The 12,718-nt window shown below is 41.7% G+C and overlaps 1 protein-coding gene across 2 annotated transcripts in view; it reads left to right on the top strand.

Annotated features, from left to right (window-relative positions):
- HOOK3 (hook microtubule tethering protein 3) overlaps nt 1-12,718 on the top strand; it is a 253,534-nt gene that overhangs the window by 163,934 nt on the left and 76,882 nt on the right. For both annotated transcript variants that reach the window (XM_030194473.1, XM_030194474.1), the window contains exon 12: nt 3,385-3,495. In XM_030194473.1, the coding sequence (XP_030050333.1) occupies nt 3,385-3,495 (111 nt within the window). The remainder of the gene's footprint in view (nt 1-3,384; nt 3,496-12,718) is intronic.

Raw genomic sequence — 12,718 nt, 5'->3', positions numbered from 1 at the left:
TTTAATCATACAATCATATCTTTATTCTTATCATTTTTTATCAAGGAGCACTTAATTAAATAGAACATGTATCATTTAAACTTATGAACGTAACAAATTTATTTAAATACTAGTAAAAAAGGCCCGTTTTGGTAGGCAGTGAAACGGGCGCTAGCAAGGTAATTTACCCCCCCCCCCCCCCCCCCACCACCTTCCCTTGTTCCAGACTGTACTCCCTCCCGAGTTGCAGACCCCCATCCCTCCCTTCAGAGTTGCAGACCCCCTCCCTCCCTTCCTTCAGAGTTCCAGACCCCCCTCCCTTCCTTCTCTCCCTTCCTTCCTTCCCATCTGAGTTCTACACCCCCCTCTCTCCCTCCCTTCCTTTCTTCTGAGTTCCAGACCCCCCTCCCTGCCTTCTGAGTTTCAGACCCCCCTCTCTCCCTCCCAGTTCAAGGCCCCCTCACGCCCCTGCCACCGATTTCCAGACTCCCCCCTCCCTCCGGTTTCAACCCCCCCTTCCGCGTTACTGACCCCTGGACCCCCTTCCGCAACCCTGTCGACCCCCCTCCTTTCCATAGGAAAACCTCCCCCGACGCCGTCACGTACCTGTGCTGTCATCCGAAGTTGTATTCGCGTCTGCGCCAGCGTTATTCAGGCAGGGGGAGGAGTAGGAGAGATTACCCGCCCTCGACGTCATCGCGTTTTGATGCGAGGGCAGGCCAGAGAGACATCCTACATGACGTCACTCTGATCTACCGACGGAAGCTCACCACCTCCTAGGGAGCCACGGTCCCAGACAGCGTTCAGAACGTTGGAGGTGAGAATTATAATGTAGGATCTGTGTTATTTAGATTTAATAACAAAACAAACAATCTAACTGCATAAATTGATTTAGCCATGTGTTATCTTAACATACCAATTCATCATGAAGTAATAATTATTTTTACCTTTTAAACAAAATTCTTTTAATTTTTTCCTTTTAGGGAGCATGTTCTTTCAAATAGAATATATGTCTTTTAATTACATTCACAATACAAACACTGAGATTTATCTACATTATATGTCATTGCAATCCATATTCATGCTGTGTGCACCGATCAGACAAATAAATTACTATAACATTCAACTACGTTCACGTCATTACGTCATCATGTCTGAACATCATTTCCGATGTCACCTCTGTTTGGCGCCATTTCTCATGTTTAAAAGAACAGCGTTTGGCTGCCTCACCGCTTTCACCATCTATTTTTGCAAACGAGAAGGCTTTTACAGGAGCTTAATCTTCGCATCGCGGCGATAATTTTCAACAGACACCCTTTCATTTTTTGAGGTAAGCACTAGATGTTTTTTTTTTTTGTGACATTACTATGGATATCATTCTGGTCCAATTTTTTCAACGCTATCGCTATAGGACTAAAGCTAACACAGCATGTCTATGCAGAATGCTTGTAGACCTCGGGTCAGTTAACCATTAGCGATTTCACTATTTCAATTAAAGCTATGTTTCTTCCAATCCATCGAATAAATACTTACTAATGTTGTTTTCTCAGAAACGTAATCGTTTAGGTGCATATCTTGAATACAATATAATCACCATGTGCGGCACATTTATTGTTGAATATATCTAGGTAAATCCGGTATATTTTTTTCTTAGCTCCCGTTTTTTTTCTCTCCCCCTCTCACTACATAGGCATTGGACTTATACAATTTGCATACTGCAGAACCAAACCTTGGTTAGAGGGTCACCTGTCGATAAAGGACTCCTGTTGTCTCAGTCTTGAAGGCCCAGTGTTGCTTTTTTTGTTTGTATACTTTCTGTGTATGCTGTATTACCCTCTCTATTTGTTCTGTACTGAAAGAAACTCCCCTTTTTATTAGGCTTAGAACTCATGTTCAGAACTAAGGAAAATTACAGAATGCTTCTCTGTTTAGGTAAACAAGTCATACTATGGGAATGTGGTAACATGCTTCCCAGTCCAGGTGGCCAATCTGAACTCGAAAACAAGCTCCATCTTTCCCTTCACATAACAAATTAATTAGAGCTGTGTCTTAACTTCTACATTCCAATTTATTTTCACACAGTCAAAGTTAATCATTTTTAAACAGAATTACTGCTAATCAAAAATACAGACCCCAAGTGCACAGGTCGGTCAAGACAGAGTTGAAAAACAATCTTTAAAATTCACTTCCACTAGAACTAGTAGACTGTCAAGCTCATTTTCAAAGCACTTAGCCTCCCAAAGTTCCATAGAAACCTTTGGAACTTAGCCTCCCAAAGTGCTTTGAAAATATGCCTCTTCATCTCCTTCACTTATGCACAAGCTCAGCTGTCTCTGGAGAGCCATGTCATAGCTCACAATGTTAGAACCCTATGGCTGCATCAGTAACCCACCTGAGATCAGTCTCCATATAGGAGATTTGCAGGACTGCAACATTAGCATCAGTCCACACATTCACATTTCACTACTGTTTGGAACAAGACTCCCAACGCAATAGCTGGCTGATAGAGAGTCCTTCAGAGTTGGTGTTTAGAATCCAACTCCACCTCCTCAGGCCCGAGTTTTTTTTCCCCAGGCTGTCCAAAAAGAAATTGCTTTTGTTCCCTGTTTCATGTTCTGTGTTGGGCCTTGCCTGTCTCAGGCCTTCTTTTTTTCCCCTTATTTCAGACTAGTAAAAAAAGCCCCGTTTCTGATGCAAATGAAACGGGGGCTAGCAATGTTTTCTTCTATGTGCATGTGGGAGTGTGTGTGTCCCTGCCCTCTGGCCTCTCTCCCCTCCCCCCTCTGAGTCCTTCACTGTTACAGAGCCAGCGATTTGATTTCGTGCTCTGCTGTTTTCCTTCACTGACTGTGTTACAGAGAGGGCGGGGCAGACACTCATAGGGAAACTGGATATCTCGCCCCCTTCACACTTCCGGCTGGGGCTTCATAGAACATTGGTCTTGCCTTTTATATAGAGAGATAAGCCTGGTAGCTAGGAATTCCCATCATTGCAGAAATATCATCCTGCTTGTCCTCGAGAAAGTAAAGTTACTCGCCTGTAGCAGGTGTTTTCTGAGGACAGCAGGAAGATTATTCAGACTTCCCCACTCACTTCTCCTTGGAGATGTATATATTAGACTGGTTTGGTCCTACTTTTGGAAGTTTCTGGAGAGCAGTTCACGTGAAGGACTGTATCAGATGACATCACCCATTAGTGTGGATATTCATACTGCTGTCCTCAGAAAACACTTGCTACAGGTGAGTAACTTTGCTTTTCCTCTGCTGCAATGCTGACATGTTTTGTCATTTTATCACTTTCTCTATATTAATATGTAGGAGGTAGCTGTTATATGTTTCTTAGAAGGTTAGGCTGGATGAACCTCTGGTTTTATTTCATCCCAAACAGCTGTGTGTCTGATTGCAGGTAGTTGAGCTCCAAAACAAGCTGTCAGAGGAATCCAAGAAGGCTGACAAATTAGAATTTGAATACAAGAGGTTAAAAGAAAAAGTAGATAGTCTACAAAAAGAAAAAGATGTAAGTAACCACGTTTTAATGTATATTTTTGTAAACTGGACATGTTTGCTTTTCTATAACCAAAGTTTTATCAGATTGCCTGTTGATCCAAACTTTTTTCCTCTATAAATGGGTCAAATTTCCAAAAAAGCGGCCAAGCAGCAAAAATAACTGACTAATTTTAAATGGTTTTTGGCTGACAGTTTGCTTAAATTTAGCTGTTAGTTTCAGGACTGCTACTTATGACTAGGGTTGAGTGGCTGTTATAAGCCTGCTCCAGAAATGCCTCTGTTGCACTTAAATTCAGAAGACAAGAAAATTTACATGGTTACATGCCTAAGAGCTGATGCCTTGCAGGGCAAACAGTTGACAAGGCTAATTCCCTAATAGTCTACTCCATTCTGTTGCCTCTGTTTCGTATGACAATAGCAGGGGGCAGTCAGAACTATGTATCTGCATGCATTGGGGGCGATCAGCACTGAAACACGCCCAGAAGACTACAGGCTGTAGGACTGTTACAAAGCCAGAAACAAGCTCATCTGCCTGTGACATCAGGCAGCAGTCGGCTTACAGAAGCCAGGTGTGGGCCGAGCCCCCCCCCCCCCACCCACCTTGTAGACACTAATCATGGGTTGGCTTGTTTTTCACATTAGAATGTTGCACATTAAAGATCCAGCTTACTCATGTTCCATTCTGAAGCTTCAGCTACCGTTGCTGCCTCTTGGCTCTTACAGCTCATGAAAAGACATTGCTAGCAAGGAAACTAGAGAGGCCCAAAAGGCTCAGCGTGAAGGAGCACCTGCTTATCAGGAATGTGAGTGTCATACATTTGGAACCAATGCAGTGTCTGCTATCCAGAGTTCATATCGTTTGGTTAAACCTTTTTCCTGTTGTGCTAGACTGTATCATGAAAACCTTGAACATTGCATGAAACGAACCTTGGGCTAGTTGCATTAAAGAGGGGCAGCAAAACCCACATCTAAGGAGTTATGTTCCACAGCAGTTGGCTTCTCCATCACTGTAGTATGGTTACACTGCAGGCATTTGGTTCAGGGACTATAGCACGGCCAGGGTAGCAGAGGTGAACTAGTAGGGAGATGCAAGGAAAATGCGCTGACCTTTCCACTTCTGCAGGTCCAAGGAAAGTTTGTTTATTTCACAGAGCTGGATGTACTGCATGAGGGCCTGTAAAGGTTACTATGGGGCTCATTTTACAAAGTTCCATAGGTTACTATGAGGCATATTTTCAAAGCACTTAGCCTTCCAAAGTTCCATAGAAACCTATGGAACTTTGGAAGGCTAAGTGCTTTGAAAATATGCCTCTATGTAACTTTGTAAGTCTAAGTGCATTAAAATACACCTCTGTGTGACTTACAATAGTTCTAAAAGGGAGAGTGAATGAGATTGAGACAAGGGGAGGAGGGAAACTAGCTAAGAGAGACGCCAGAAGATTCTGAGAAAAGGTGGGTTTTGATCATTGATTTGAAGGCTTAGAGGGAAGGTTATGAGCTTATGAAAGAGATTTGCATATAATGGAGGCAGTGTATGCAAATCAAGTTCATGCATATTCATAGGGGATATCCTGAAAACCTGACTGGCAAGGGGTACGCCAGGATTGGACCTGGGGAAACTCTGTCCTTCCTAGTTTATAAAATAGTTGTTCCTTTTATGCAGGTTACCTGTCTGCACCTACTTGGCCCAACTGCAGGCATTTATCTTTCTGCTTTAGTCATCTCTTAATTGAATGTTTTGCACCAGGTACTTGCCGGGCCATACAGGTCTTTATCTGCCGTCATTTACTATGTTACTATATATATGTTCACTCTGATAGCTTCAGCCAGCTAGGACACACTTATTTTGGGCCTAGTTTAATGCATACACATTTTATATGTGTACTTCCTTGCTATGTACAAACAGATTGGATGCCAAGAGAAGTACTTCCCACAGACAGCAAATTTTGCACCTGGTGAGATTGTCCTTTTTTGGTGAAGGAGGTTTTATTGACCTTCCTACAACTAAGTCATGATATAACACACAGTGTGTGATAGGGCATTTGTAGCAAGCTGAATGCTGTCTTCCAAAATAACCATGGCATTAAGGACATCTTCCAAAAAATGGAGAGACATTAGGAAGAAAGCCAAGGCTAAAGAAAAAGCCAGTGAGAGAAGGGCCTTCCAGTCCAGGTTACTCAGTCTCTGAGCAGCAGGACCTTTTCACTGAATGATGCCAGTATTTTCTAGGGTTAGCCAGTCTGATACCTTCCGATCTGCAGTAAGAGAACATTAGTATTGATTCATCTCTTTCTCGGCTAGATGACCTTGCCTTGTTTTCTGGTAAGCTCAGCAGGCTGTGGCTATGCAGTTTGCCCCCTTCCCTGAGTGAAGATCTGTGTCTTAAAGCTGCTCCTTCAGGGTGCAAGCGTTGATAGATTCTAAGGCTCCAGCTTCAAGCTTCCTGACCCCTGACTGGAAGAGTGCTTTAGTGGCAAAAGCTGGCACCTGCTTTTGATGGATGTGTCTGATAGAGGATCAGACCTAAAGATTAGGGGAACAAGAGTAAATGAGGTCAAGCAATATGTTTTGTATTCAGAGCTGTTCAGTGCACTCTTAACAGGATGCTTGGGTTTATCTTGGGAAGACTGGATGGACTGTACAGGTCTTTATTTATTTATTTATTTATTTGTTGTGTTTGTATCCCACATTTTCCCACCTATTTGCAGGCTCAATGTGGCTTACAGTGATCTGCCCTGGTTATTACCATGGCTGAATAGAGATACAATTAATAATAACATAAGAATATGAATAACATAGTGGAATAAAACATTAGGTATAACAAGATCGATATTGAAATAGCAATTGAAACAGTAATGTATTGAAAGGGAGAAGCCTTCAGTGAGGACTTGTATCCTTCTGTTATGTAAGCAGCTTTGTTTCCTATGCATAAAACCTTTGTTTTACACATGGAAATGACTGAAAATATTCTCATGATACTGATTACTCATAGCTTCAAGTTCTTAAACCACTGTGCTGCTTAACTTTTTTTGAATCAACATATTGCAGACTTGACCATGGGGAGTAATACCACAAGACTTTCCGCAAACCCACCCACCCAGGGCCTTAACTGTTCAAAGTATACAGCAGCATATAGTGGCTCAGACTCTAGGAAAGTAGCACTGAGGATCCGTGACTTGTCTTCTATGACATTCATGGAAGTAGGAAAAGAGTGAAAGTTTCTTTACAGGCCATGAAACATCAATACAGGGATTTACAAACAGCTGGAAGAAATGCTGACACTGGTCCAGTGATGTTCCTAGGGGGGCTGACACCCGGAGCGGATCGCCGATTTGCCCCGCCCCCCGGGTGCAGCGCCCCCCCCCCCCAGAACAGCACGACGCCCCCCCCCCCCCCCCCCGGGTACACGCCGCTGGGGGGGAGCCGAGCGCCTGCTGGCTCTTCGTTTTCATGCTCCCTCTGCCCCGGAACAGGAAGTAACCTGTTCCGGGGCAAAGGGAGCATGAAAACCAAGAGTCGACAGGCGCACGGCACCCCCCCCCAGCGGCGTGTACCCGGGGCGGACCGCCCCCCCCCCCCCCCCCCCCCCCTTGGTACGCCACTGCACTGGTCATAATAGTCTAAATGGGTAAAAATTAATCGATAAACAATCTGATTAGTTGCCAGACCTCATCTTTTCGTACTTAGGATAACCATTTCCCAACTGCAAACCCTTCTTTCATTTTCAGGTTTTGCTGTTTGTGGTCCAAAGTTGAAGTCATCATCCTCTCATAATCAACAGTCTCTCGATAACCATGCTTTATCAGATTTACATAATACATTTGAGTCTCTTTTCTTCCTGTGAAGCTAGTAAATCACTTGTCAATAGTATAGCTTGAGAAATTTTTCAATTCAGGTTCTAGCCAAAAATCTCAGAAGCCAAATTAATATATGGGAAAAACTATACAGTATCCAAAAAAAAATTCTAACATTATATCGAATCATAACTTTAAACAAAATTTAATTCTACTTTAAAAAAAACATGTAATATATCCAAATGTAATCAAAAATTCAAAATCACTTGGCTTAGAAAAGGAGAGCCACTTCTTTTAGGGCATAACATGACCCATGTTTCGTCAGCTGCTCACTTATGGGGAACTTACAGAGCTTCACAAAAGCATACAGTCAAACAAAAGTCAAATAAAATTATCATCTTATATAAATTTAAAATAAGTGTAAATATTGTAATGATAAATGTTTAGTATAAATATAAAGCTAGAAAACAGGAGAAAACGCTCCACAATATCAGCACAAGCAACAACAAACAGCAGAGGTGGTCCAGAGAAGGAGAAGACCATCATAGATTTTGCTACATGCAATTTTATTATGCAGTGACCCGACTCAGCCAAGTTTCAAACAATGCCTTCATCAGGGGTCAGCAGACTCGTCAACGTTGAAAAAAGCAATTGGCAAGTATGAGCACACTCCCCTGCTAATATACGTCCCTGCATTAGCCAATCATCCAACCCCAAGTTGTACGTTTTCAGAATCTAGGATCTTCATCAGATGAACACCAACCTCATCACGTTTTACAAAAAAACTAAATTGAACGTTCAAATCTAGCAAAAGGGGGGTACCTCTGCCAGAAAAATCTTCAGTCAGCAAGTAGCTCTAGCAACACAATTCACTTTAACTTTCAATGGCGTATGCTATGTCGAAAGCATTCTTATAAGATAGAATCTCCATCAGAGCATGTGTTGTGTAATGTGTTCTTTATAGAATAAAAAACACTAATGATATGATCTTGACATAAATTGCTACTCATAGGAGCCAACGTTTTACAATGATTGGGGGTGCTAAACCCAATGGAAATTACCCCTCCCTGGTCACAGTCAAGGAATTGTTTGAATATTGGGGGTGCTCACGCACCCACAGAGCTGGCTCCTACATTCAGCTATCTCTGTCCCTCCAAAGCAAATTATAGTCCAATATAGCTATATTCTGTTCATGTGACATGCTAAACCATGTCTGTAATAGAGACTGCATTTAAGATCTCCTTTAATGTTGGTGCTTGTAGGTCTTTCCTTTCCTCTTTGACATCAGTAAGGAAATTTGTCCCAAAAAATCCTGAGAGTTGGAACAGAGCTCAGATAGTAGCAGCCATCGTGTTTGGCCCAGCGCAATTTTCAGTTCTGATGACCACTTCCCCAGCAAACTAGTACCACCAGTGATTCCACTCCTTTCAGTTCTGATATAAATGTCAACAATGCCAGCAAAGTGGTATCAAAAAGAAAAGAACATTGTTTTATAATGTGCATGTGCGTGAATAGTCAGAAACATCATGAAAGTGAAAGAACTTGTTTTTAAATGCCTGTGTTTGTGAGTAGCTGGGAATTCAGCATGAAAAGCGATTTGTTAGTCACATATACATGTCTGTGAGTGTGCAAAACTGCAAATCTTGAACGTATTCATGCATTAATACAGAGAACTCACTGTATGTGGTAGAGGGAGGAAGAGAGAATGGAAGTGTCTGAGCTGGAGTGGGAGAGGAATTTTTAGTGAAGATGTGATGGACTGGGGGAGAGAAAGATAGGAAAGAGCCTGGCAGTTGAGAGATTGGGCTGGTACTGAGCAGGAATGGGGAGAAAGATGGGGGAAGACTAGTGAGAGAAAATTTGATAAGCAACTGGAAGGTAGGACTGGTGGGGAAAGGCTGAGGAAAAGATGAACTAATGGTGAGTTGCTTGGATGAGGGAGGGGCTGAGCTGTTGTGGGGTATGAGACCAGAGAGGAGAGGTTGGGGGGGGGGGGCAAGATTGATGCAGACAGAGTTGGGTGTCCCTCACATTTTTTGGATGATGAAAAGGAATCCCTACACTCAAAAAGGTTGAAAATCCCTGGTCTGTGGCAACACCACAAGGGTCAATCAAGGTGGTTGAAAATGTTGATATTCACGACTGCATATTTTTTGACCTGAGTATTTTCCAATGTCCAGTAGACTGCCTGTGCCCATTAATCAAAGACCCAGCTAAATAATTCCTTTCACGGATGCTTTTATTCCCTTTTGTCCCACATATGTTCTGGTAAACTCCACCTCTAGTTAGCAGCTATGGTGTAGCTTTATAATTCCAATTCCCCCTATTTCCCAGGGCTCGGGGAGCAGGTCCTTCTTGCCTCAGTTGTGAGGCTTTTACTTTTTCTCTCATTATTTGTTTTTCCTGAAGGCTAGCCTAATTAACCTGGCTCCTGGTGTTGCTTTGTTTTATTCCTGTATGAGATGTAAACACCTCCATAATGAGGCTATATGTATGTCTGAGAAAGTCCTTCTATTCTTAGACCTTGTACACCCTCTTTAGATTTTTAAGTCAGAAATTCCAACCCAACAACAGTACTACTACCACAATCATTGCAACAAAACAACAAGAAGTGTGTCAGTTGCGTAACGTAGTTTATTTTTGCAGCCACTGAGCCCAGAGTCAGATGTTTACTAGTTTTCAGCTCTCTGTGGGTATCTTGCACTCCTGACATAGCAGCAACTCGGGATCCCTAGTGTTAATCACATAGTAGTGTAGGGAGTGGCTGGTGAAACAAACTCCTACTTCAGTGTGTTTTGAATTTTAGAGTTTAGCAGCACAATGTGAAAACATATAAGGGTGTGAAGACTTCTGCAAGGAACTGTTAAGAGTAAGTTGCCTGAATTTTGGCTTCACTGTACTGGTTGTATGTACTCTGTCTTGGTTGCAGTGCATTGAGCAAATATAATAGGAAGCATTCCCGTATCTTAGGTGGCAGAGACCCACATCCTGCTTAGCACAGAAAATAAGGAACCAGTGATCAGTGTCCCTGACTCTTGCAGATCCTACAATTAGGGAACAGTCTTAGTAAAGAACAAAGCTTGGGAATCAGTTCCTGCAGATAAATGCTCTTAAGGCACATGCTGTTTCCCCTCTGATCTCCAACTCCTGTGAATGACACAGGCACAATGAGCTTAGTGGCACATGTGACTGCAGACGGGACTGTAAGTGTAGACAGGGTTTCAAATAGTCCTGTGCTTGCTAATGCTCATCCTGAATTTGTAATGCTGAAATTTTGATTTGATTATGGAAACCACCAACCCAAAAGATTTAATTCATTTTTATTCTCCCTTTAACCCTTCTTGATTACATTTTTTTATTCTATGGTCTGGTGTAAAACAAAAAAAGCTATTGGATATGTCGAGGGGGGAGACTCGAGTCTATGGGATTTCATTCTTTTATTTATGCTGATGATGTCACTAATTACGTCCCCTTTCGAGGTGGCATTTGTGGAATTCTTCATAGAATTAAATCGGGCCTTGACTTAATGGATTCCTGGGCCTCTGAATTTAGGCTTAAATTAAATTGGGTTAAGACTAAATGTTTTGTTTTAACCAGTCTGTTTGACCATGATCTCTATAGCAATTTTAGCATTGACGGCATTACTTAACCCTTGGAAACCACTCTTAAAATATTGGGGGTTGTTGTTGATCGGCACTTATCCTTTAAGTCTCAGGTGTGTCCTCTGTAGTCAACAACCCCCCCCCCCCCCCCCCCGTTTACTAAGCCATGCTAACGGCTGCTGCTTGACAGTGCCGACACAGCCCTTTTAAAGTGAATGGACTGTGTCTGCATTAGCGTGTGGCTTAGTAAACGGGGGGGGGGGGGGGGGGGGAATCTTTTAAGGTACTTTGGAAGCTGAGGCGAATTGGGCCCTTTTTTTCAATCGATATTTTCAGGTTACTTTTCCAGTCTCTAGTCTTGACCCAATTTAATTATTGTAATTCTGTCTACGCTGGTTGCAAAGAGTGTGTTTTTAAGGAAGTTTCAAATAGCCCAGAATACTGTGGCCAAGTTAGTCCTGCATGTGTCATGCTTTGGAAGGGTGACTCCACTGCTGATTCAATTGCATTGGCTTCCTATTGAGGCCAAGGTTGTTTTTAAGCTCTGTGCTTCTTTATATGGCGTTTTCCCTTGTCAGTTTGCCTTCTTGCAATGCTACGTATGGTGTGAGAGACTACCTGTGTCTTCATTTTCCTACCTGTAAGAAAGTAGTCTATAAGTCAATTTATTCTGCTACTTTCTCTTACAAGGTACTAAGTGATGGAATTCCTTGCCAAAATACATTAGATCCCAGCATGATTTACTTAGTTTTTTTCAAGTTTTTGAAACTTTTCCTTTAAGAAATATTCTGTTAATTGATGCTGATGACTAGTTTTTCTCTCCCTCCCTCCATTTACGATTCTTTCCTTTGTTGATGTGTGAGATTATGGTTTTTATTTCATATTATGTACTTGTCGTCTTGCAGCTTGTCAGCCACATTGAACTTGAAAATGTGGAGTATAAATGTCATCAATAGATATGAAAAAAAACTTCTGCCTTATTTCTCCATTTTTCAAGGCATATGCTCAGATAGCACTTGTAAATTTTCTGTAATACCTCTCACTATATATATATATATATATATAACTCTCAGTTTCCTATTTGGCTTAGGAGAAGATTTTGTGGCGATGGTTAGAATGTTCTTCAATAGCCCTGCAGTACATTTTGTATAGATGCAAAAAGGGTATTCTTTTAAAATAAAACAGTTGTCTAATCTGTGGTTTTTTTTCCATTTTGTAATTTTGTTCATACTTTCTTTTGTTCTTTTGCCTCATGGTTTCCTTTTTTCAAAACACTTCTATATTGGACTGCATCTACTTCAGTTGTTATCTTTTCACCCTCAATTCCTGTCATTATTCCATTCTTTCCCTTTGATTTCATTCCTTGTTCATTCTATCTCTTCTTGATTGTGGTCTGCCTCTCCTTCTCCCCCCTCATCTAGTTTTTCAGCCCGTTGTTCGCTCACCTCTCTATTCCTTCTCATCCTGTTTACATTGTGGCTGAAGGGTGACCCAACTATAAGGATGTTTGAAAAAATGATACTGAGCTCAAGGACTGGTTTTCCACAGACCCGTTTGAAAGGACAATTAATTCCCCTTGAGGTTATAGGTTGAGCCTTGTGTAGTGTTCTTTGTTCCCTTCCTTTACTTTACATCATACTTATATACTGCTCTGTACCAATTAGTTTCTGAGCAGTTTACAATAAGATAAAAAACAAGCAATATTAACATACTATCAAAGAATTGTACAAAACTGTAGGTAAAAGTAAAAAAAAACAATACACAATCGGTAACAATTTTCATCATAAGTTCTACCTATTAAATTAGACATTATAAAGAATCCAGAAATCTCTTGAAG

Source organism: Microcaecilia unicolor, chromosome 2, assembly GCF_901765095.1.
Source record: "Microcaecilia unicolor chromosome 2, aMicUni1.1, whole genome shotgun sequence".
Lineage (NCBI taxonomy): Eukaryota > Metazoa > Chordata > Amphibia > Gymnophiona > Siphonopidae > Microcaecilia > Microcaecilia unicolor.
Note: the sequence above shows the minus strand (reverse complement) of the source record. Positions and strands in the feature narration are given on the sequence as shown.